Source organism: Phytophthora sojae (assembly GCF_000149755.1).
Source record: "Phytophthora sojae unplaced genomic scaffold PHYSOscaffold_8, whole genome shotgun sequence".
NCBI lineage: Eukaryota > Oomycota > Peronosporomycetes > Peronosporales > Peronosporaceae > Phytophthora > Phytophthora sojae.
The window spans coordinates 3,034,125-3,054,416 of NW_009258122.1; the positions used below are offsets into that span (position 1 = coordinate 3,034,125).

General features: G+C 49.7%; 6 protein-coding genes across 6 annotated transcripts; 2 read left to right on the plus strand and 4 right to left on the minus strand.

The window, feature by feature from the left end:
* Nucleotides 1-603: 603 nt before the first annotated feature.
* On the minus strand, nucleotides 604-11,082 carry PHYSODRAFT_338002 (hypothetical protein; the record flags this gene model as incomplete). Its single annotated transcript, XM_009535730.1, has 10 exons — nucleotides 604-832; nucleotides 4,838-4,955; nucleotides 5,171-5,858; nucleotides 6,057-6,682; nucleotides 6,804-7,583; nucleotides 7,665-8,409; nucleotides 8,510-9,043; nucleotides 9,779-9,892; nucleotides 9,949-10,314; nucleotides 10,567-11,082. 10 exons carry the CDS (start codon nucleotides 11,080-11,082, stop codon nucleotides 604-606), a joined length of 4,716 nt encoding a protein of 1,571 aa, XP_009534025.1.
* Nucleotides 11,083-11,521: 439 nt separating this feature from the next.
* Nucleotides 11,522-11,868, plus strand: PHYSODRAFT_338003 (hypothetical protein; the record flags this gene model as incomplete). The annotated part of the gene is made up of 2 exons (XM_009535731.1): nucleotides 11,522-11,601; nucleotides 11,685-11,868. The coding sequence occupies 2 exons, from the start codon at nucleotides 11,522-11,524 to the stop codon at nucleotides 11,866-11,868; spliced, it is 264 nt and encodes an 87-aa protein (XP_009534026.1).
* Nucleotides 11,869-12,581: 713 nt separating this feature from the next.
* Nucleotides 12,582-13,154, plus strand: PHYSODRAFT_519022 (hypothetical protein; the record flags this gene model as incomplete). The annotated part of the gene is made up of 1 exon (XM_009535732.1): nucleotides 12,582-13,154. One exon carries the CDS (start codon nucleotides 12,582-12,584, stop codon nucleotides 13,152-13,154), a length of 573 nt encoding a protein of 190 aa, XP_009534027.1.
* Nucleotides 13,155-13,431: 277 nt separating this feature from the next.
* PHYSODRAFT_338005 (myb domain-contaning protein) lies at nucleotides 13,432-13,968 on the minus strand (the record flags this gene model as incomplete). The annotated part of the gene is made up of 1 exon (XM_009535733.1): nucleotides 13,432-13,968. One exon carries the CDS (start codon nucleotides 13,966-13,968, stop codon nucleotides 13,432-13,434), a length of 537 nt encoding a protein of 178 aa, XP_009534028.1.
* A 501-nt stretch (nucleotides 13,969-14,469) lies between these two features.
* Nucleotides 14,470-16,260, minus strand: PHYSODRAFT_563982 (hypothetical protein; the record flags this gene model as incomplete). Its single annotated transcript, XM_009535734.1, has 3 exons — nucleotides 14,470-15,620; nucleotides 15,675-16,031; nucleotides 16,083-16,260. 3 exons carry the CDS (start codon nucleotides 16,258-16,260, stop codon nucleotides 14,587-14,589), a joined length of 1,569 nt encoding a protein of 522 aa, XP_009534029.1. The 3' UTR covers nucleotides 14,470-14,586.
* Nucleotides 16,261-18,719: 2,459 nt separating this feature from the next.
* On the minus strand, nucleotides 18,720-20,203 carry PHYSODRAFT_520311 (hypothetical protein; the record flags this gene model as incomplete). The annotated part of the gene is made up of 2 exons (XM_009535735.1): nucleotides 18,720-19,724; nucleotides 19,760-20,203. The coding sequence occupies 2 exons, from the start codon at nucleotides 20,201-20,203 to the stop codon at nucleotides 18,720-18,722; spliced, it is 1,449 nt and encodes a 482-aa protein (XP_009534030.1).
* Nucleotides 20,204-20,292: the final 89 nt, after the last annotated feature.

Genomic DNA, 20,292 nt, shown 5'->3' on the forward strand with positions numbered 1-20,292 from the left:
CGATGAGCTTAATCCGGATGGGTTTCCAGTGAATCCATGGGGAATCGATCTCGCCAGTTTAACCTCGGTACTGTGTAAATCTATCCAAGAACAGCAAGGCCAAATCAATAATCTCAAAGATGAACTCAATGAGTTGAGAGCGATTATGTCTGAGTAAATATAGAATGGTATCTGTCAAACCCAGTTCGTGGCGAAGACCGCTTGCCCTCAGACTACTAACGCTAATGTCGTTGATACTGATCAACTACAATGTGATCGAATTGTCGAATTCCACGAGAGGGTTATATATGGTATTGGCTCAGGGATAATTTTGCACCGATAAATATAGAGCAGATCTTGAGTACTTCGTTGTAATAGAGTATCATGGGCTGTGGACCAAGTAAAACGATCAAAAAGAACCTGACTAACCCTGAAACTGGCCAAGTCATCGGTTCAATAACGATACACGCTGGAGTGGTTTCGATAGGGAATTATGCTTATATCCCAATGTACAACGTACATAGTGGCAAGAATGCTGTCATGGCTATCGATATCGGAGATAAAAAATCAGACTCTATCGAGAGAAGAAAACAGACGTAGACATCTAAGTATATCCGCTCTGCTCTATAGAGCAAATGTCTTCAGACTTTGACTTTTTTTTGGCTGGTAAGCCCAGACTCGGCCGCCTTCCGTTTGGGTAGATGCCTCCACCTTCTTGGTCGACTTGTCGAGGTCAGTAGCCCACACAGCGGCTTGGGTCTTCTGGGGACGATCATGAATGATGAGGTTCTTCATGATAGCTTTCAACTCAGCGACGGTAAGGTCGCTATTGCCACCATAGCTGCCTCCGGAACTGGATATAATGCGCGAGTTGAAGAAGAACATGGTTTTATAATAAACGGGTGATAATATCTTTGAACTCTTTATCATCAATCAGTCGATTGCTGTACATATCCACCGTGAGAGACTTGAGCTGCTTGATGATACTGGGGTTGTCATTTCCGAGTTGTAGCTCTCCTTTTAGCTTATCGTATTCAGACCTAAGCGTATCTAGAGGATCCACTAACTTATCGTGGAAGCTGTATTGGAGATGAGTAATCGATAGAACCTCCTTGAACAGTTTCTTATCTTCAACGCTGCGCTTATCGTAAGCGGATTGATCGATACGGTTCTTATAGACAAGTGCCTTGATCATGGCTTGGAGGCTATCACTGATTTTCCACTTAGGACCACATTTACGCCGATTCGGCTGAACGATCACGAGCTTTTTAGCATCAAGGTCGGGGATACGAATATACTTGCTTCCGATCTGCTTGTATGTGTAGGCTGACGGCGTTGCTAATCCTTGGATCTCATTGAGATTGTAGGTACGGCCTCGGCGAACTACACCTTCCAGCGGGGCAACACCTGCACCGCGCAATCCTCGACCTTGAAGCTTTCGTTTAACGCCACTGCCGGATACCTCGCTTGCCTCGGCGTATCGCTTAGCCTTCGTTTGATATATCGATTTTGTCGCCTTCATAGCTGATGTAGCTGCCTTCAACACCGATCTCGCTGCTTTTGAGTTATTCCCTCTAATAGCCTCTTTTGCTTCTTCATAGCGTTTCTGAGCCTCACCGTATGTCTGAAAAGCTGCTTCTGACTCATCACGAAGCTTTTGCAAGCTGTCATCGTATTCATACTCTTCAACGCTTTGCTGTCTAATATCGTGTACAGACTTTAGAATAGCCTCATTCAATATTTCAAGATTTGCATCCAGGTTTTTACGTCTTTTCTTATCAAGCTCCTTTTCTTCAAGTATCTTAGCTGCTTCTTCATCGCTCGATGGGAAGGGGTATTCAACCTCATTAAGATAGCGGTCCAAGTCCTCAACCCCGTTGAGTAGGGACGAAAAGGTATCCATCCACATGATATTCTTCATTAGCCCCTTCCAAGCTACACCACTCACCTGCTTGTGTGCTTTGTTTTCACGATTTAAAATATTTAGGGGTCTAGACCCCGATGGCTGCCCAAAGTAGTATGATGGATGGGACTTAACAACACCGTTGATTTTAACGATTGGTTGTAGCCGAAATGGAATATCAATACTATTAGCGTGCAACTGGCTGTAGTAATCAGTTAAGATATTCTTGGCGTCGTTATCAGCGTTTGATAGGCTTGGGTCCATGTCTTCATCAATACCACTCATTAACCCACGCTGAGCTTCACCATTAGCTGGGGCAAAATCATTTATGTGTTTGGTTTCATTGCTACCAACTAGTTCTAACTCGAGGCCCCTGGCTTTAGTCATATTAATGAAAGATTGGAATGTCATTATCCAGTTCACTTTCTGAGTGATTGCTTGCTTCACACGATCGCTATCTTTCCCGTAAACGCTAATGCTATTGCCATTGATCCAAACATAGCCATCTTTGTCAATAGGAGAAGATTTTGCGGAACCATTAAGATACAATCTTCTTTATCAATCCGTTAGATTCAATGACTTCCCTATTTTTGCTAATTGTCTTAAATAATTTGAGCTTGCTGTCCATTTGATCGGATCTTGTGGATGTTCCAGTATCGAACACAAAAACTGTCGTCAAGTCTCTGCTTAGAGCGGTTTGAATAATCTCCTTCTGAGACATTGATTCTTTTTTTTTTGAGCCAATATTTTGCCAAACCTGGTATGAACTATTTTTGTCCTCTTTACCCATCTCATTACGTCGCTCATTCTCATTGACGTATGCGAGGAATCTGACATCATTAATTAATACCTCACCAATATGGTCATACGTCTCAGACCAATCAATGCTCGGAACTAGTACATATTTTCTCAGTTTAATACTGTACACCTTAGCATCCATCCCAATATAATACTTAGTAAGCTGCCGGCCGTTGGAAGCAATAGGGTGAATATTTAGTTCTGCAAGGATGGGGTAAACCTCGAAGATTTTAGCGACCGCTTCCTTTGACTTTGTTTGATTTTTCATCTCAGCATTGCCTTCGTCGAACAAATCTTCTTCGACGGGCTTTTGCGGCAGTGGACTATCAGGGCCAACACAGCATCTGTCATTCTTGCACTATTATCAACTCCAACATCAGTCATATCGGGGCTCACGTGGACCCAACCATCACTGGTTTTGGGCTTAGTACTGGAAGCATCAACGGACTGAGGCTTTGCAGTAGTCGATGCATCGTTCATTTCAGGTGTTGCATTAACTTCAGCATCTACCATTGTTGAGGACTCAGGTTTTTTTTGAGAGTTTCCAATATTCAGACTTTTTTTTAACTCTTCCGGCGTAGCCTCGTCAGGGCCAACCGAAATATCAGACTGAGCGGATTGTGTTGATTTCTTTGGAACAGTAGTGATACCATTCGCGATATCGCTAGCCCATGATGCACCTTCGTACATAAGGCGCTTGGACTTGGCTTGACGAACTCGGCGCTCAGCTCGTTCGAGTAGCTCCTGCCGCTTTTGCTCTCGTTGAGCGAGGGATGTAAAGTTGGGAAACATCGTCTAACTATATCATGGTAGTCATAAAAAAATATTAGCATGGATCAAATACGTACTCACCAATAGCTTGGCATAACGGAGTCATGCCTAAATGGTTGATACGTATGACAGATACGGTTTCGCTCATTGAGGAGATTGATGTATCGATCCTTGATGCAATGAAACGGCACACCAAATATCGTTTCTAACTGGTCGCGGTACTGTAGATTGCACACGGTTTTCCGGAAATTGGCTACTGGGTCTAAATCGCTGAGTTCATTTTTGATTCGACTAACCTCTTGAATTATCCACAGCTTTCTTCGGAGCTGTACAAGCTCACGTTGATTCTCTACGCAGTTGCAACACATTCTATATATGAAGTCATATATTTTTAAGCATTATTTTTGGAATATAGATTGATAGATATAGATGAGTCAACGCTTACAGAGGATTGCTCTATTAAACTTATTTCGAAGCTAGTTCGACTCATTTTTTATCGACTTCCAGTACTCATTCTCTAAGGTTGATCTCTTGTTCTTATTGACTAATCTAAGATTATCTTGTGGCTCCCAGGAGTCAAGTTCATTACCGACCCACTGCACGAGATACTTGTACTTGCCGGATCGCATCTTTTTGTGGTCTAAGATCTTCTCCACCTCTAAAATATCACCTCTGTTGATAGTAGCTTCAGATGTTTCTGCTTTAACAATTTTTAGATCGTTTGGCCCCTTGTAAAGAGTGTGTCCGTTTTTCGACTTGATTTGGATGCGGTAGCCATCAATACCTACCACCGAATACACAGCCTTAGACCATCTTGCTGCTTCTTTATCAAATGTTTTCTTTTTTAGTCGATACAAAATCTTTTCACCGACCTCGAACTCGTTTTCAATCCTCTCGGCTTCAGCCTGGTTGTGGACTAGTTCAGATTCAATTACCTTACCTTTAGCTTCGTTGGGGGTCATACCAATCGTCCGATGGGTCGTGCTATTGTAGTTCTCAATAACAGCAGCTATGAGCTTCTGGGTTAGTCGCTTTGGTTCGATTTTGACAAGGCGCTGCTTCAGAGTTCTATTGAAACGTTCAGTTTTACCCATTTTGGCGTGATCTCCAGGCTCATTGTTGAAATGGTCAATTTTCTTAGTTTTGAATAATTTCTGAGCCGGTTGGTTCATGAATTCTGAACCATTATCGGTTGTGAGAATGTCAACCTTATGGAGGCGGACAAAAACCCTAATTGCTGCTAGTACGGTCGGGCCAGTTTTGTTGGTTAGTAGTTTTGCGTAGCCTAGGCGAGAGTTGATGTTGATCGCAGTCAAGATTGGTCTTTTCTCCCAAAACGCCAAGTCCATCTGCCACGAATTGGGGTTAGTCGATGCGATTTTGAACCCATCGTATCGCTTCTTCTGCTCCTGAAATCGCTGAATATCGCTCTGGTTTGAGTACCATTCCTTGACGATTTTCATCGTAATCTTCGGCTCCAGTTCTTTAGCCTTCTGGTATAAGGCTTGGGCACCCACATAGCCCGTTTTGGGGTCATAGTATAATTTGGACAACAGCTGATCCATCGCTCTATATGGTTATAAAACAAAAAAATCCTCTGCCAGGTAGTTGCGTATATGTCGAGCGATTCGGTGGTGATACCATCCGCAAGTACACGACGCTTGTCATAATAGTAGTTTAGAGCTGTTTTAGTCTGGGTGTACGTAATGATTGACTTACTCTCCTTACTGAGTCTAAACCCCTTGATGGTGCCCTGTAGCGTGATGCGATCGCGAACAACTGATTCAAAGCCATATGGGTTGAGGACGTCGCCATTGCGGCCACCACTCTGCTGGACTCCCTTCGCTGAAACCTTGACCTTGTAAGATTCGTCTGGTAGGTAGCAAATGTAGTTCTTAGAGGACAATGATACCATAGCATCACCAGACCACTCATCCTTGAACAAACCTGGCGTTCGGCGATCAAACTGAGCCATCTCTTCGCTATAATCACGTGGGAACCACTCGTACTTATGCTGCTGAAAATGCTCACGAAGCTCGGGCTTGATACACTCAACGAATGGCTTCTCACAGCTAAACGCAATATAAGCCGAGTCTGTGTCCATTTCTTGGTACTGGAATTCGGAACGGTCGAAGTAGAAGTCAATGCAATCATAGTAGAATTGCAACATACGGAGCTTAGCGAGCTGATAGATTGCAATCGATAGATGAATTGGGTTCTTCTTGTTGAGCTTTCGCTTCTTCATAGTGAATTCACATGAATCATTCAGCTCTTCCATTCCATGGAAGGTGAAGTGCTCAATCTTGGCCTTGATTGCCTTATCGTCCGACTCATACCTGACCTCCTTGTGCTTGCTCATGTCCATGCCAGATCGACCAAACGCACTATTACCAACCAGTTTCATCATCTCAGCAATCATAGCATTATTATTGCTACCCTCACTAAGCGTTTTCAGCTTAGTCAACAAGTCTAGGACCAAATGAATCTTAGGATTGGTTGTCGATTCATTCATGAATCTATCGATAATGAGCGCATCAAATGATTTAGGGTTCGTAATGATTTTTTTCAACTCTTGGACTAAATCATCCATATCAGAGTCAGATACCTTCTCAATAATGATCTTACAGATGGATTTAACATTTTCATCACCCTCTCGTCGCGCGCTCGATACGGCTTCCATGAATGGTACAAATGCCTTGTGGGAGCTAGCCTTGATGAAGCTGTAAGTCTTGGTGATCTCCATACCATGAGAAATGTACCATTTGAGTAGCGGTGCATAAATGAGGATCTTCTCACCAAAGTAGCTCCCGATGAGTTTGCGAGCCGGCTTTGCTCGGCTTTGCTTGCGCTCCTCGTTGTACTCGAACATGTGCTGACCGATGACACTCCGATCGCTGCGGTCGATAAGGGTGTTCTTGAAAATTGGGGTCATTTCACTGAAGTAGGGTTTGAGGTGCTCTGGTGTACGGATATCACACTCGAGGAAGCCAAAGATCTTGTCATTTACAATATCATCGACGATCCCTGTGTATGCTTCGATGGTAGTCAACCGTCCACATGGCATCTCATTACCAAGAGCCCACAAATACAGAGCATTAGCATCGTAGCCGATGATCTTTTTGCAGATCCTACCCCCTCGAATCTTGGTCTCGTTGCGTTTCGCGTATCTGGTGAAGATGATAGAAGGACCACCAGCAATGTTCGCCTTCATCTTGGTGTAGATTCTCCTCTCTATCGATACTGCACACCAACCTGTCTGAGTTGAATTCAAGTAGCTTCTTGTGGCGGAAGCCCTTTAGCGACATGTTTTTGCGAGCAACGTTGCATCCCACACAGCTGATCAAGATATTACCATCGATGTGTCCGAGCTTGTTATTGATTCGGTCAGCCGAGGCAGTATAAGCTGTGAGTTGCTTGTAGCATAGCCCACACAGGTACTTTTGTCGCTCTAGCAAGTCGTTGAGGTGTTCTAGCGTCATATTGAATTCACGATCGGCATCAGCATCCTGGGTCTTATATCCACTTAAGCGACTAGCGGGAAAGTCAAACGCTTCAGCAGGCTCCTTACTTGGTTGCTGGAGGTTGTTGAAGCACGTCTGATACATGACTTTCTCAGAGAGACCAGGTAGCGACACACCATCAGTGAACATATCAAGTTCGAAACGTTTGAATAGTTCTCGCTGGGCTTTGATGGCCTTGATGAAGGGTACTACATCGAGGTTGTTGTACCAAATGAGTAGATCCTTGATTGACTTCATGTCATAGTGTTCCGAGACGAACTGTACCCGCACATAGTCCTCATCGCTGATGCTAGTGCTACGAAGAGCACTGTCGAACGCCGACTTAGGAGGGACTTCCGGCTGACTGAGTACCTCAAATGAAGTAATGTACTCGTATGGGAAGATCCCTTTTCCTGGGCCACAGACGCATCGAATCTTGTCATCACACTTGCACTCACCGAGATATGTCGACAAGTACTTTGCATAGCTGGTGCCTGCCGGAACATAGTTGCTAATGTCAAGCATTTTCATGTCTGACGTGGCGATGCACATGTAGCTAGGGTTCTTGATGACTGATGTGATGTTGTTAGTACCGATGACTGTAAACAGGTCCGCCTTGATAAGGTTGATGTCTTAGCGTCCAGAGTTGAATCCGAATACTGGTACATGACCAATGCACTGCGTCAGCTTGCCATAATCCGAGCGCTTCTTACCGAATGTGAGCTTGCTGTGGAAATCGAAGAAACAAGCAAACTCCCCGTTCTGAATCCAAGCATTGACATCATCCATCTTGTACGTCTTACCCAAGTCTAGACCAGGAACCTCAGCGTCAGTCAAATCATGGACGTTGATGATTTTGCGGAGCAAAGACTCGTACTTCGAGACGTTGTACTGCTGAATCTTAGCCACAACTTCCTTGATGTACTGGAACATATCCTTGAGCAACTCCTTCGGGTCATCGCTGACGAAGCATCGCACCTCCTCAGTCAAGCTGTCGGCCACGGTAACAGACACAGGAATGTGTTCGTTTGTGAAGATAGTATTCTCTCCGTTTTTGACACCCGTAGGCTTGAGGATAGCCTCAAAATCATAGACAATGAAGTGATCAATGTAATGGCCAGCATCCTTGATGGAGTACTTAGTCAGCATGGAACGAATGCTGTTCGGAGCGGGTTGGTAGATGGTTGGCTGAGCTGGGAACGATTCGATGTTCACGAGTTCGCATTGGTTCTTAGTGTGGTTGCGTAGCTTATCAGAGCTAAGAAACACCATCTCACACGTAGAGCATTGGTACTTCTGCTGGAGCATATCAACGTTCGTGATGTAGAGAGCGTGATTCTCGTGCGACAAGATGTTGATCGAATCATAGTCCTTGTCCGAGCAGCGAATGCATTCAACCTTGCCCGTCTCAACATCCATGTTGAAGACGTTGATGTTCAGCTTGAAGCACTCCTCAAGCTCATCGAATTGGAATGTCGATAGGCTTGAAATTGCGGAACAGACCCAGAGTGTAGGTGATCTCCTTGTACGAACAGTACTGCTTGAAGGCTTGTTTCACCAGAGCCTGGATTCTACGAGGATCCTTCTTGGCTCCCTCCTGCTTGTGATACGCAATGCAGTGGAAGACACACTTGTTGTTCGTCTTGGGGAAGTTGATGACGTGCTTGTTATCATGAATCACCTTAGGAATGACAGCCTCGCTATCACCCAGAGCATGGTCGCGTTGGTAGATATAGATTTTGAAGCCAGTAATCCCCTTCACCATGTACCCGGAGCTGGGGTAGTTGAGCTTGTCAGCCAACTCCATGGAGCGAATCTCCGAGATCACCTTCTTACGAATATCAGCCTTGCTGTTGATAGCTACAGGAGTGCTAAATACAGACGTGTTGCTAATATTCGGGTGGAAGTAGCGAGTCTCGCTGTCATCAGTTCTGCTGACAAGCTTGTATCCAAGAGCGATGTTGACCTTGAAGGCAGACTTCTGGGTTGCGAGCACGTTCTCGAGCTTGTCGTAGAACTCAGCAGGCTGAATTCCCTCGTAGAGGTGCGACTCCATGTTCTTGCCTTGGTAGAAGCGGTACTTACTGTCTTTCTTGAAATCAGCAGCCACATTCTTTTGGAGCTTGCCTAGACTGATCTGGTACTGCTTCGCTACCAATTTTTGGTTGGTGGGGTGGGAAATGTTGCTAATGTATACCATGCGCCCCGTCTTGCCGCGTACCTTAATACGGTAGCTGCTACCCCATCGGATTGGGTTAATATTTAATCTCTTAAGACCTTCAAGCTCGTATGCGAACATTGCTATATATCGGTGGCTATATTATTCTCCGAAAAAAGGACTTTATAATATTGGGTCTTGTATCAGGATTGACTTTATATCATAGGCGACATTTTATCCGAGGAAAAAAAATTAATTAATTAAGTTCGGTTTCATTATTAAGTTCGACTTCACCATCAATAAGTTCGGTTTTGGGTTTACGCTTGCGAGCTCGAATCTGGTCTCTGTTCTTGTCATCGTTGTCTTTTTGATAAGATAAACGGGCTTCGCGTGTGCGCTGGTAGTAGCGCTTCTGCGCTGCTTTGATTCGTTCCTTGCTAGCTTGGTATTGCTCAGGAGAGTACGCCATCTTTGTATATTACTAACTTTATTTTTATCAGGATCAAAGTATGTCAAGAAATCAAATACTACTTCGAAGTATTTAACTCGGGAGCCACATTATTCCATTCAATCGACCGCAGGAGTCATATCCCAAAAGCTTCTCCAACGCTCCGCATTATCGTCGTGCTTCCACCTCATGCACAAACAAAATGTTTCTGGATCCTCCACGTGAACAAACGTCTTCATCATGAGCGGATCGTCCGTCCTGGTTGATCCTCCTTTCAAACGACTGAAAACGCGATCTGTGCACTGAGCATCCAGAACCTTCACGAAGACCTCGACCTACACGCAAATGTCAGTAAACTTACACACACCAGAACTACGCGCTCACACAGTACCTTGCGTCTGTTGCCAATGGATTGATTCTCTTCAACAGATCCGGGTAGCATGTTGACGATGGGAACCTCAATGCTCATACCGTCGAACCAACCATGCATTTCGCGAGAAAGCGCAAGCCTGTTGTTTGAGTCGCGATCGTACTTGGCGAATTCCCGTTTGTGGTCTCTGCTTTGCTTTCTCGACACCAAATGGCAGCTTTCTGCCTTGCCGTACGGTAGGAAGAACTTCTCGTCCTCAATCCGCTGAAAACGAAACTCGTCAGTCGATGGGTCCAGATTCGAAACGCTTGTAGTCAACGATATCGATGAAACTGTGTTTTGAGGAGATTCCGAATCGTCTGGAACGTAGTCGCAGTAGAAGACGCGCTGGAGATCAGTAGACACAGCGTTAGCTGGTGCAACACGCGTCTCAACAACCTGGTTAGTTAACGGAGAGCCCAGCGTTTGTGGCCCAGTCCTTAAGTCAGTTTCGAACAGCAAAGCAGCATCTTCTATAAAAGAAACAGAGTTAGCCCTCAATGAAGCAGTATTACGATGCAGCGACAGCATATAGAAGCACGTACTTGTCTCGAATAAAACATGAAAACACAATTTCTTGTCTTCATACCAAAACGCGACATTCTTGTTGCCGATGCAGCGCGTAGGATCGTAGTATCCAATGCGTAACGTCGCCATCCAGTACAGTTTGCAGCGAATCCCTTTCGTGATCAACGCGTTTTCAACGGATCCAGTGACAAGCCACAATCCAGTTTGTGCGTGTTCTTGCTCCGGAACCACCACCAGCACGTGGATTTGTCTCGACTTTGGAGCGCGCCCTTTCCGTTTGGTCATATTGTTAGCTGTCAACACGTCCTCAATTGTCCACGTAGCCTTCATCTTCTCGCCATCGATCAACGCTTGAATGTCCTCATGAACCTTTCCGTCCTCCAGATCCAGCGCAGCTTGGTCGTCGTCTGGCAGCCACGCGCCGTCCGCCGTCTTCGCCAGGAAGAGCTGCAGCTCGTCAGCAGGGAACTGGTACATCTTCTTCGCCTTGATCGCGTCCTTCAAGTCTCCGACCAGCTGACTCGCGTCGATGTCCACAGGGAAAGCGCTTCCCGCCACACCAACGATCGCACAGACGAGCTTCACCATCTTTCCTCGAGCCGGCAGACTCTGGAATGAGGAAGAAGGATGTAGAATTTCTGGCGTACTTAAGCGAACATGAAGGTGTGTGACATAGATTTTCAACCAATGATGAGACGCCACGTCGCGCTGGTCCGAACTACTAGTAAAATCTGCCGGCGTAATGTTCTATTGGTTTATCAATGTGGTTTGAACGAGCGGTCCCGAAACGCCCTAAGGTCCAAAAGACGTGGCTCTCGCTATAAAGTGGGCGTCGTCAAATCAACGTCTATTAGATCTGACCGGTTTAGAGGTTCTAAAACTACCCTCATATCGAAAAGACGTGGCTCTCGCTCTCAAGTGGTCGAGAGGGGTCGTCGTTGAAATCGCTGCTGTCCCGAAAGAAGGTTTCAGGAATGTTCTCGGTGGTAAATTACGGTAAGGTAAAAAACTGCCGGCGTAATGTTCCATGACCATCGACGACGACATTTTGGCGTTCTGTAACCACATCAAGACGTACGGTCTCAGCCCCACTGGCAGTCCTCCGGGGTGATGCAGAAGCCGATCGATGGGTCTATCGTCTCCACGCCGCCTTCAGAGTCGTCATGTTTGGCGCCGCACGATTTCAACAGCGTAGCCGAGGTGGTGGACGAAAACACAGAGCTCAATGCAAGCTACCTGGAACTCGGCGCCGAAATAAATCAGCCACTGGACTTCGACAACACTACCGCGATGGACCTGCCTCCGTTGGAAGAGGCGCTCGATTTCCTCATCTCCGTCTGGGCTAAAGCAAGCACCGACGTAGACGATCTATAAGATGCAGTTTTGGTTCTCGAAAAAATACGACGAGCTGTCCCTACCCGAATGCAGATACGAATGCAGATTCAACGCGCCGCCTACCGCAGCTGCGGCCTGTACCGTGTCGATCGATTCTTGGCTCAAGAATCTTGAGGCGCTGTGGCTTACTGATCCACCGGTGCGCATTGCGTCGTTGATGTGCAGCTACGCCGACGCAACAGTGCTCGCTAGAAATATCTGCCCGTTCCAAAGGCGTGCTGCACCGAAACCATTTTGGTCGGAAAAAATCCGAGAGTGTCCGAGTTGAAGTTGTTGCTCATCTTTTTGTCGAGGCTCTATACGTGGGGAAGGTGGTCAACGCTGTGAATTTGAGTGGAGACTCCATCGCTGAAGGCCGCGACAACGAAGGGCACTGCTAGGAACCGGCACCACGCAGCAGTAGGCCTGCCCACCACACCCAAAATACGAGCAGGTCATGCGCTGTTTGCCTTCGTCGCGAAAACAAAATAGTCAAAGGGGGCCTGGCCGTCAGTTCGTTGGATGCTCTTCACGCGTCTTTGAGCAGTGGACGGACAGTGCGCTTTCGGAGACCCTTTCCGATGACTTGATGAGAAGTGTGTACCGTCATGTGTGTCACGCGTCGACGCATGATTCTCGTCGCGTGGATCCCCACCGAAAGTCTCACGATCAGTCTCATTCCGTGATTCCCTCAGTGCGCCTAACTTGAATCTATGCCATCAATAATCCGCAGCTGGTACCCACGCCTCACTTCCAGGACCGGCGTTTGGTCCGAAGACGAGCACGACCGGTTCCTCGCCGCTATTCGAGAGTTTCCCCGCGGTCCGTGGTTCTCGATCGCCAAAGCAGTCGGCACTCGGTCCGTCCGGCAGGTGCAGACGCACGCGCAAAAGTACTACGAGAAGATCATGAGGCGAGGTCGAGGGCTTCGCAAGGACCGCAAGACGTGGCCGAGGGTCGAGCACCGCATTGGCGACGACGTTCTCGAGTTCTGCGAGCTCATGAAGCAGTTCAACAAGACCAAGAGCGAGCCCCTGCCATCGACTCCTAAGCGCAGTCAACGACGCTCCAAGAAGTCTTCGATCAGTCCACACAACAGCCCGCTGCGACGGTGTGCGGCGTTTGCTTTGGACGGCGCTAAGTTCAAGCTCGAGCTGGAGAGATGTACTCGGAGGATGGATGCACCCCGTGATCTCTCACTCAGCATCGACGCCGATGTAAGCGATTTGGAGCTCCCACCGTTCGAGGAGGCGATCGACTTCCTGATCGAAATCATGGAGACATGAGGCCCCGGCACCACACTACACCCCGCCACGAAGTGAGGACAGGTATTAGCGCTGCGACGCGAACCCTCGCCACGGCGAGGACACATCATCGATGACTTATCCGTCAGTACACGTTATCGCACACCCGTGGTTTGCTGTACTATAGGCAGCTGGTTGAAGTGTATCGATCTTTAGGAGACGCAGTGGAAATGATAGGCAACAGTAACAAGGTCAACGCCGTTGCGTGTTAAAGAGGCATACAAATGTGGCCAGCGCCAATCTCTATAGTGCCTTATCTTCAGAGCTCAACCTCGACAGCCTTGTTGCCGGCTTTGGACAAGCGCTCAATCAAGAAGTCGAGGGACTCGTCGATCGTCGGGAGCTGGCCGGACGAACTCGCGATTACCGGGACAATAACAGGGTCAGAGATGCCGTTCGACTCCACGCGGTCGGGGCTCGCGGAACCAGCCATCGAATCCAGTAAGAGCGGGACCATGAGCTCCGTGGGGCCCGACGTTGGACTCGCTGGCGGCTTCTGCGGTGGGGACCCGATGCGGTTGGGGAGGACGACGCCGAAGCCCTCGCCCACCTTGCAGGCAGCGAGCAGGTCGTCGTCGATGCGGTGCTCCTTGCGACTGGAGGACCGGCGGCCCTTGTGCAGCCCGCGCATGCGGCGCACCACCTTCTCGTGGTACTTCTGGGCGTGCGTCTGCACTTGTCGGATGGAGCGCGTGCCGACGAACGCCGCGATCTTGCGCCACGGGCCGTGCGGGTACATCTTGATGGCAGTTAGGAACTTATCGTGCTCGGCCTGAGACCAGAGACCGGTACCCATGGTTGGGTAGGGGTTGGTGTACGTAATGCTGGTACGTGTTGAGCAAGTGACACCGTCGCGGGTAAATTGAAAGTGAAGGAAAGCTATCAAGTCCGTGCACCGCACCGCAGCACGTCCAGCTTGCCAGGTAGGCGGTCTCACGTGTCTTCCACTCCGCAAGATCGCCGTTAGAGGCCTCTGCGCCAAAGTGCGTTTCCGGCTAGGCATGCGGTCGATGATAAATTCACCGCAATGCGGAGCAGACCCCCTGGCCCTCTCCGTGGTCGAGTACGAGTATGGTGCAATCCGCCGTATCTAGCTCGTGTCCGTTGGTTTAGCCACCCGTCAACGAGGACTTTGCGCTAAGTTTGGCGTTCGAAAGCGAAGTCCTCTCGAGCTCGTCGCCACGTTTTAACACTTCCGTTTATCGCTTCCAGATCTCGAACCACGTTGGTGTTCGAGCACACGACACCGACGGCATCGCTCCACCAAAAGGCTTGGTGGTGCTAGTCAATCTTGCATCCAGTCTCAATGGTAGTAGCAGCGTGGCATTCCTCTACACTCTAAAACATATCTACATACGGTCTAACGTACTGTTATATGGGCTGATTGGCTTTCGAATCAAGCCTGGCCTCAGGGTCAGATCTGCGACTGAGACGCTGGGGTTGTCGTGGACACGGCATCAAAGAACTCGTCCTCCTCGTCGTCTTCGGTCTCGTCAGCGGCTTCGCTTTCGTCGTCGTTAATGAACAGTTCCAGCTCCTTCGCGTGGCCGCTCGGCAAATCCACAGCAGCGATAACCTGTACAGCAGCCTGGAACGTGGTCAGCACGTAGCCCTCGACGCCTTTGCCGCCTCCGTTCGTGAAGAAGGAGATGAACGCGATCTCGGCCACGAAGTCCGAGCCAGCCTGACACAGCCGCGGACACTCGACCAGGAACGCGCACAGAATCGGTATCAGCATATCGGCATTCGAGGCCGATCGGTGCAGCTTCTCCGCGAAGCAGCAGATGCTTCGGAAACCGTCACAAAGCAGCACCAACTTCAGCAGCGGGGACGACGTCTCCTGCATCATGGTGACTAGTTTCCCTTCGGCCTTCTGTAGGTCTTCAGCGAGTACAGGATGCCGAGAACGCTTGCCGTTAGCTCCTTCTTGTGGAGCGTGCGGCAGCTGCAACAGCGCAGTCGAGTGATACTTCTGCTCCCGCCGAATGTCCGCCAGGTTATCAGCGAAGGCCGTGTCCGCATCCTTGAACGCGCGCTGGAATTCGCCAAACACCATCGCGTGGATGTCGTCGTAAACAATCCGCTCCACTGCTAGGGTACAGCTGCTGACCGCTTCAGGAGTACTCGCCAGACTTGGAAGGCACTGCAAGGTCGCACCCAGAACATGCGCGATGTACATCTTGGTATCTTGAAGCGTATCCTTGGCCAGCGCGCGAGCCGCAGCTGTCTCTGTGAAGCTCGATCGTCGCATCTGCTGCTTCTGATGCCTCTCCGTGAAGCGCTTACGGAAAGCCTCGCATAGCTGCACGTTCATCTGCCCGAGTAGCTCACTGGGCGAAGAAAAGATGCCGAACAAGAAGCGGTACACTTCGGTATCATCCGGCCTGGTTTCCTGCGTTGTTGGGGCTTCTTCACTCGCCAAAGACGTCTCGGTGCTACCATCGTCATCTTCTTCAGCTTGTTCTCGTTGGTAGCGTCGTGGGTCTGGCAGCTGAAAGCGACGCAGGAACTCCGCGTCCTTTTTCCAGACCTCGTCCGAGGGAGCACCGTCGAAGTTCTTCTTGCAGTTCCAGCATATCTCCATCGCCCACTCGCCCTTCCGCAGCCTCTCCTTCTTCCGCTGGTCCGCCCTCACCTTGCTCTGATGCGTCACAGTGGCAGCCGCTGCTGCACTCGCCGTGAGTCCAATACCCGCCATGACCGTCTCCGCGCCCACACTGGCCACCAGCATGTTCAGTCCCGCCAGCACTCCAGCCGCAGGCCCCATGGCGATGGCCCCCACGACGCCTCCAGCAGCTAGTACGGGCGCCAGCTTCTTGGCGATCTTGGATGCCGTCTGCAGCTGCTGCTTCTGCGCGCCTCCAGTCTTCACGACGGCCGTGGACGTCGCACCAATGCCAGCGACGCTACTGCTGTTCAGCTCCTCAATCAACGTGGCCAGCGTGAGGTTCTCCGCGCTACTCGCACTGTTCTTCCTGCGTATCTTGTGTGCTTTAGGAGCTCCCTTGTCACTGCTCTGTGGCCCCTCCAACGGTGGCGGGAACAGCAACGCGTCTGCGGACGGTGGAGCATGGCTGCACACCGGCATGAGGCTCTCGTGGCCCCTGCAATAACGGTGCGCGTGCGAGAAGCTCACGCATTCTCGATGCGCGAACCTGCCGCAGCTCAGACACTGGCAGACGCCGGAGTTCGACGCTCGGGGCGCGCCCGCGTCGGGTTTATTGGCCGAAGAGCCCGACAGCTTGCGTCGACGCGCGTTCTGCGGCTTCCCGATGGTCAGGAGCCGCTCGCGACACAGCAAACAGTCCCGGAAGAAGAGCAGACTGCGGTCCACCGTCGGCAGCAGCCGCATCTTCACGGAGAGGAAGCTGTGGCCGTGCAACGGGTCGGACAGGGAGCCGGCGGTGTCGCGCAGGTACGCGCTGGAATTGCGAGCGTTGTGTAGGGAGTTGGGGGGAGATTGCGATATGAGGAGCAAGAGCAGACACAGATGGAGGTGAGCATCGTGCAGAGAGCCGTGGGCATGCACTGAGGGCTGAGGTACACGCTGGGGAAGGCGCGCGAGGGCTTACCTGAGTGCGCCGTGCATGAGCATTTCTGCTTTCTGAGTGTAATCAGCTTCGTAACCGACTGTGTAACCTACGTAACCCCCCAATTACCACGAACTGTGTCAGAAATGTGGAAACGCCTGTAGACGAATTCGCCACATCTTATGATGGACCTGGTTGACTTGAGTATTTCTTTCTGTGCCACGACAAGAGGCGGAAAGCTTGCGTCAAGCAATTTGAGGAGGGAGAGCTTTCGTTGCGCCAATGGAGGCTGTGTTAAGAGTAAGTGAAGGGGACGACGTCTCCACCGACACTATGTATGGCAAGTGGCAAACTTTGTGATGCACCGCGGACGGATTGACAGATGACTAAGTCGTACAAGTTGCAGTCCGCAGTGCCAAAAGTATGTAAAGCACAATATTACTTTTTTAATGGTAAAATAACGAAATGTAAATGTCAGTGAGATGTGGGATGCCATACAGCTGCGAAGTATAATAAGTTTAGCAGAAACATACATGTAACTCGCGGGTTTTGAGGGTTGTCGAGGCCGATAAAAGGTTATTGGCCACCTCGAAAATAAAATGTAGCATTGCAACGTTCGGCCCCTCGTCATTCTACTAAGTAAACCGTTGGAGCTCAGTTAATCAATGGATGAGACCTTAAAAATGTCCTCGTGTACGACAACTCGCTGTCATAAGCAATTTCAGTCATCCAGCATACCCAGGTAATGGTAAAATGTATCGAATGTTCTGCCTGGCAGGGGTCGGAAAAAATAATAGCACAACAATTATTATGGTATTGTCCCACTACAATTATTTATTATTGGAAGATCATGAAAGCAATACAATATGATATTGCCCCTATAATAGCAATACAATATCAAGTACTATGAATTCTAGGGTTGGGCGTTCATAAATGATGAAAATGCTATAATAAACTATTATAATCTCTATTTTTCGGGTCGAGGACGCAGCCTTGGGTTGCGAGGCTTTTGTGGAGCAAGCGGTGTATACTCAATAGCACTTTACCGGACAGCAACACTTCCCAAAACCGTCCTGGAAACAGTACAGGGCTATTGTAATCGTCATCAGCCTCCACCTGTATTTTCTCACTGTATAGGTTGGCCTGACACCTCAGTAATAGTTCGATATCAGCCATGGGACGTTTGCGTAAAGTTCTAGCAGGAATGGGCTGACACCGATGGCTACATTGCGAGTTGATGAATGCTGCGAGGTTCACTCATGCTGGAGCCAGGTCGGACGCGAGACAAGAAGATCTGCGCGCCGTTAGTTGGGACACGACAGACCGAAGGGTTTTTTTACTGTTGAAGTTGCTGTAGTGCATGTCCGACAGCTTTCCCTCCTCGTGTACGACACGTTGCATGTGGGAGTATGCGGTAGGAGAAAGAGAACAATGAAAGCATTCTGGTTTTGGTTCCTGTTGAGCTAAGTGACGCGAGATACTCGTTTGGTGTTCGTCTGCAAGGCCCCCTACGCAGCAGGATCCAGCCTGCGCTCTGCTAGAGACCTGTCTACTACTTTACCGGACAGCAACACTTCCCAAAACCGTCCTGGAAACAGTACAGGGCTATTGTAATCGTCATCAGCCTCCACCTGTATTTTCTCACTGTATAGGTTGGCCTGACACCTCAGTAATAGTTCGATATCAGCCATGGGACGTTTGCGTAAAGTTCGCGTGAAGTTTGCGGCCTTCCTGTCACATTTTGGCAATGAATAGCTCATGTCACGAGTGGTACAATATACTTAAATTGTATCAATTATTATTATTCATCTCCGCTCTGCCGCTTCAGCATCGTCAGTACATGGCTACAAGCACTAAAGGTGTTAGTAGTAGTCAAGCGGTGAAGTATTGTGCTGTAAGCAGTTGCAGGCGCGAGTTGGGGAATCCAAAGGCAACATGGTATTGAGTAGGCTGAAAGATGGCGGTAGCGAGCCACGCCTAGCAGGCGTGAACCCCCCAAAGCAAGATACCACCATTATCAGCTCTCATCACTTGGATTCACCATTCGCGCCGCGATGTTCCTGCTCGTCGTTTCTTCGTACCGTGTGTAGCGTTGACATACATCTGAACGCCAGTGACCGTGGGGCATTATCACGGTGCTATCGATGCCTGCTGCCAGCAGTGTCGTCGCGCCACCGCTCCGCAGTGAATGACAGGATATCCCAACAGGACCCTTCCCGGTTGCTGTGGCTGATGCGCGCAGAAGTTTCGCCAAGAACTCGGCCGATAGCAATCGCCCTGGTGTCAGGTTGCATAGGGGATCACCTGGGGCCAGGCCGAGCTCGCTGGCATTGTGTAGTAGAAGCATACCCGCTGTGACCGGGCAAAACCTCCGGTCACCCGATCGCTGTGAACTTCGACTCGTCCCGTGTCCTTCTTGATCGTTCTTCTGTCCTCGGAATGTTAACTCGCTGGATCGTGCCTGTTGTGCGCTTTCCGTTTGCCGTCCATGTGCATCGCGGACAACAGCATCTCTTACTTGGAGTGTGTAGACTCTTCGCTTGCCTCTCACCGCGAGATATTCTGCACTCCGGAGCAGCAAAAAAAAGCCCAGCATCGCAGCCCCACCAATGACGCGGTGCTGTACTTTGTTGAAGTCGAGTCGGTTGAGGATCCATTCCAGCATTGCACGCAAGACGGGTTCTCGTCGCGAGGGGGGCGGGCTAACGCGTCGCATGCCGGACAGAACCAAAGCGTGGTGGGCTTCAAGACTTGGTTCGAATCCAGCGAAGACCCGATGATACCAGCGGACATGGCACAATTTAGACTGAATCGTTCCAGGCGACATACGTCCTTGTCCCGCGTGGCCTGCCCAGCAATGAACGGCGAAGAGAGCCAGGAGTAACGAGTGCGCGGTTCTGTCCTGGGGCGATAGCCATCGGTTGCGGCCAAGCCGTTGGCAGAAGGCGGCCCGTTGGCGCCAGGTGCCAGCATACTGGCGCCGCGAGGATTCGGCGAGGGGATGCTGTTGAAGGGGGACCAACTCGGCAAGTCAACCTTCCGAATAACAGCTGGGACCGCTACCTGGGACCATCCACGAGTTAGTTTGCGCCACCGGTGAGAATATCGGGCATCCCAAGTTCGTGAGCCCGCATCCGTCATGGTATTGTCCACTCCCGGTAAATGATGTGCTGACACACGGAGATTCCACTGGGCTTCGACCGCACCTAGCACCCGGTACAGTTCTTGGGCCATGCTGTCGCGACTGCTGAGGTTGTTGCACCAGGATACAGCGCAGCGATTGTCGATCCAGAACTTGATGTGGGTCAGATCGTCTCCAGAGGTAGGGCGCATATCGTGGCCCCAGCACAGCACCGCCCACACGGCGCTCACCTTCTCCCGTACATTGATGGACAATAGGCCTTGGGCCATCAGCAGCTTCTCTGCCTCGTCAAATTGCACTTGAATGTAAAGCTTGCGGGCTGGATGAAGAGCACAGACACCGAGGTCACTTGCGTCCATGAGGATGTTCACGTCCGCTCCGAGAAGTACCGCAGCGGCATTCCGCGAAGGCGGCCATGTCGCAGAATATGGTCGAACCACTCGAGATC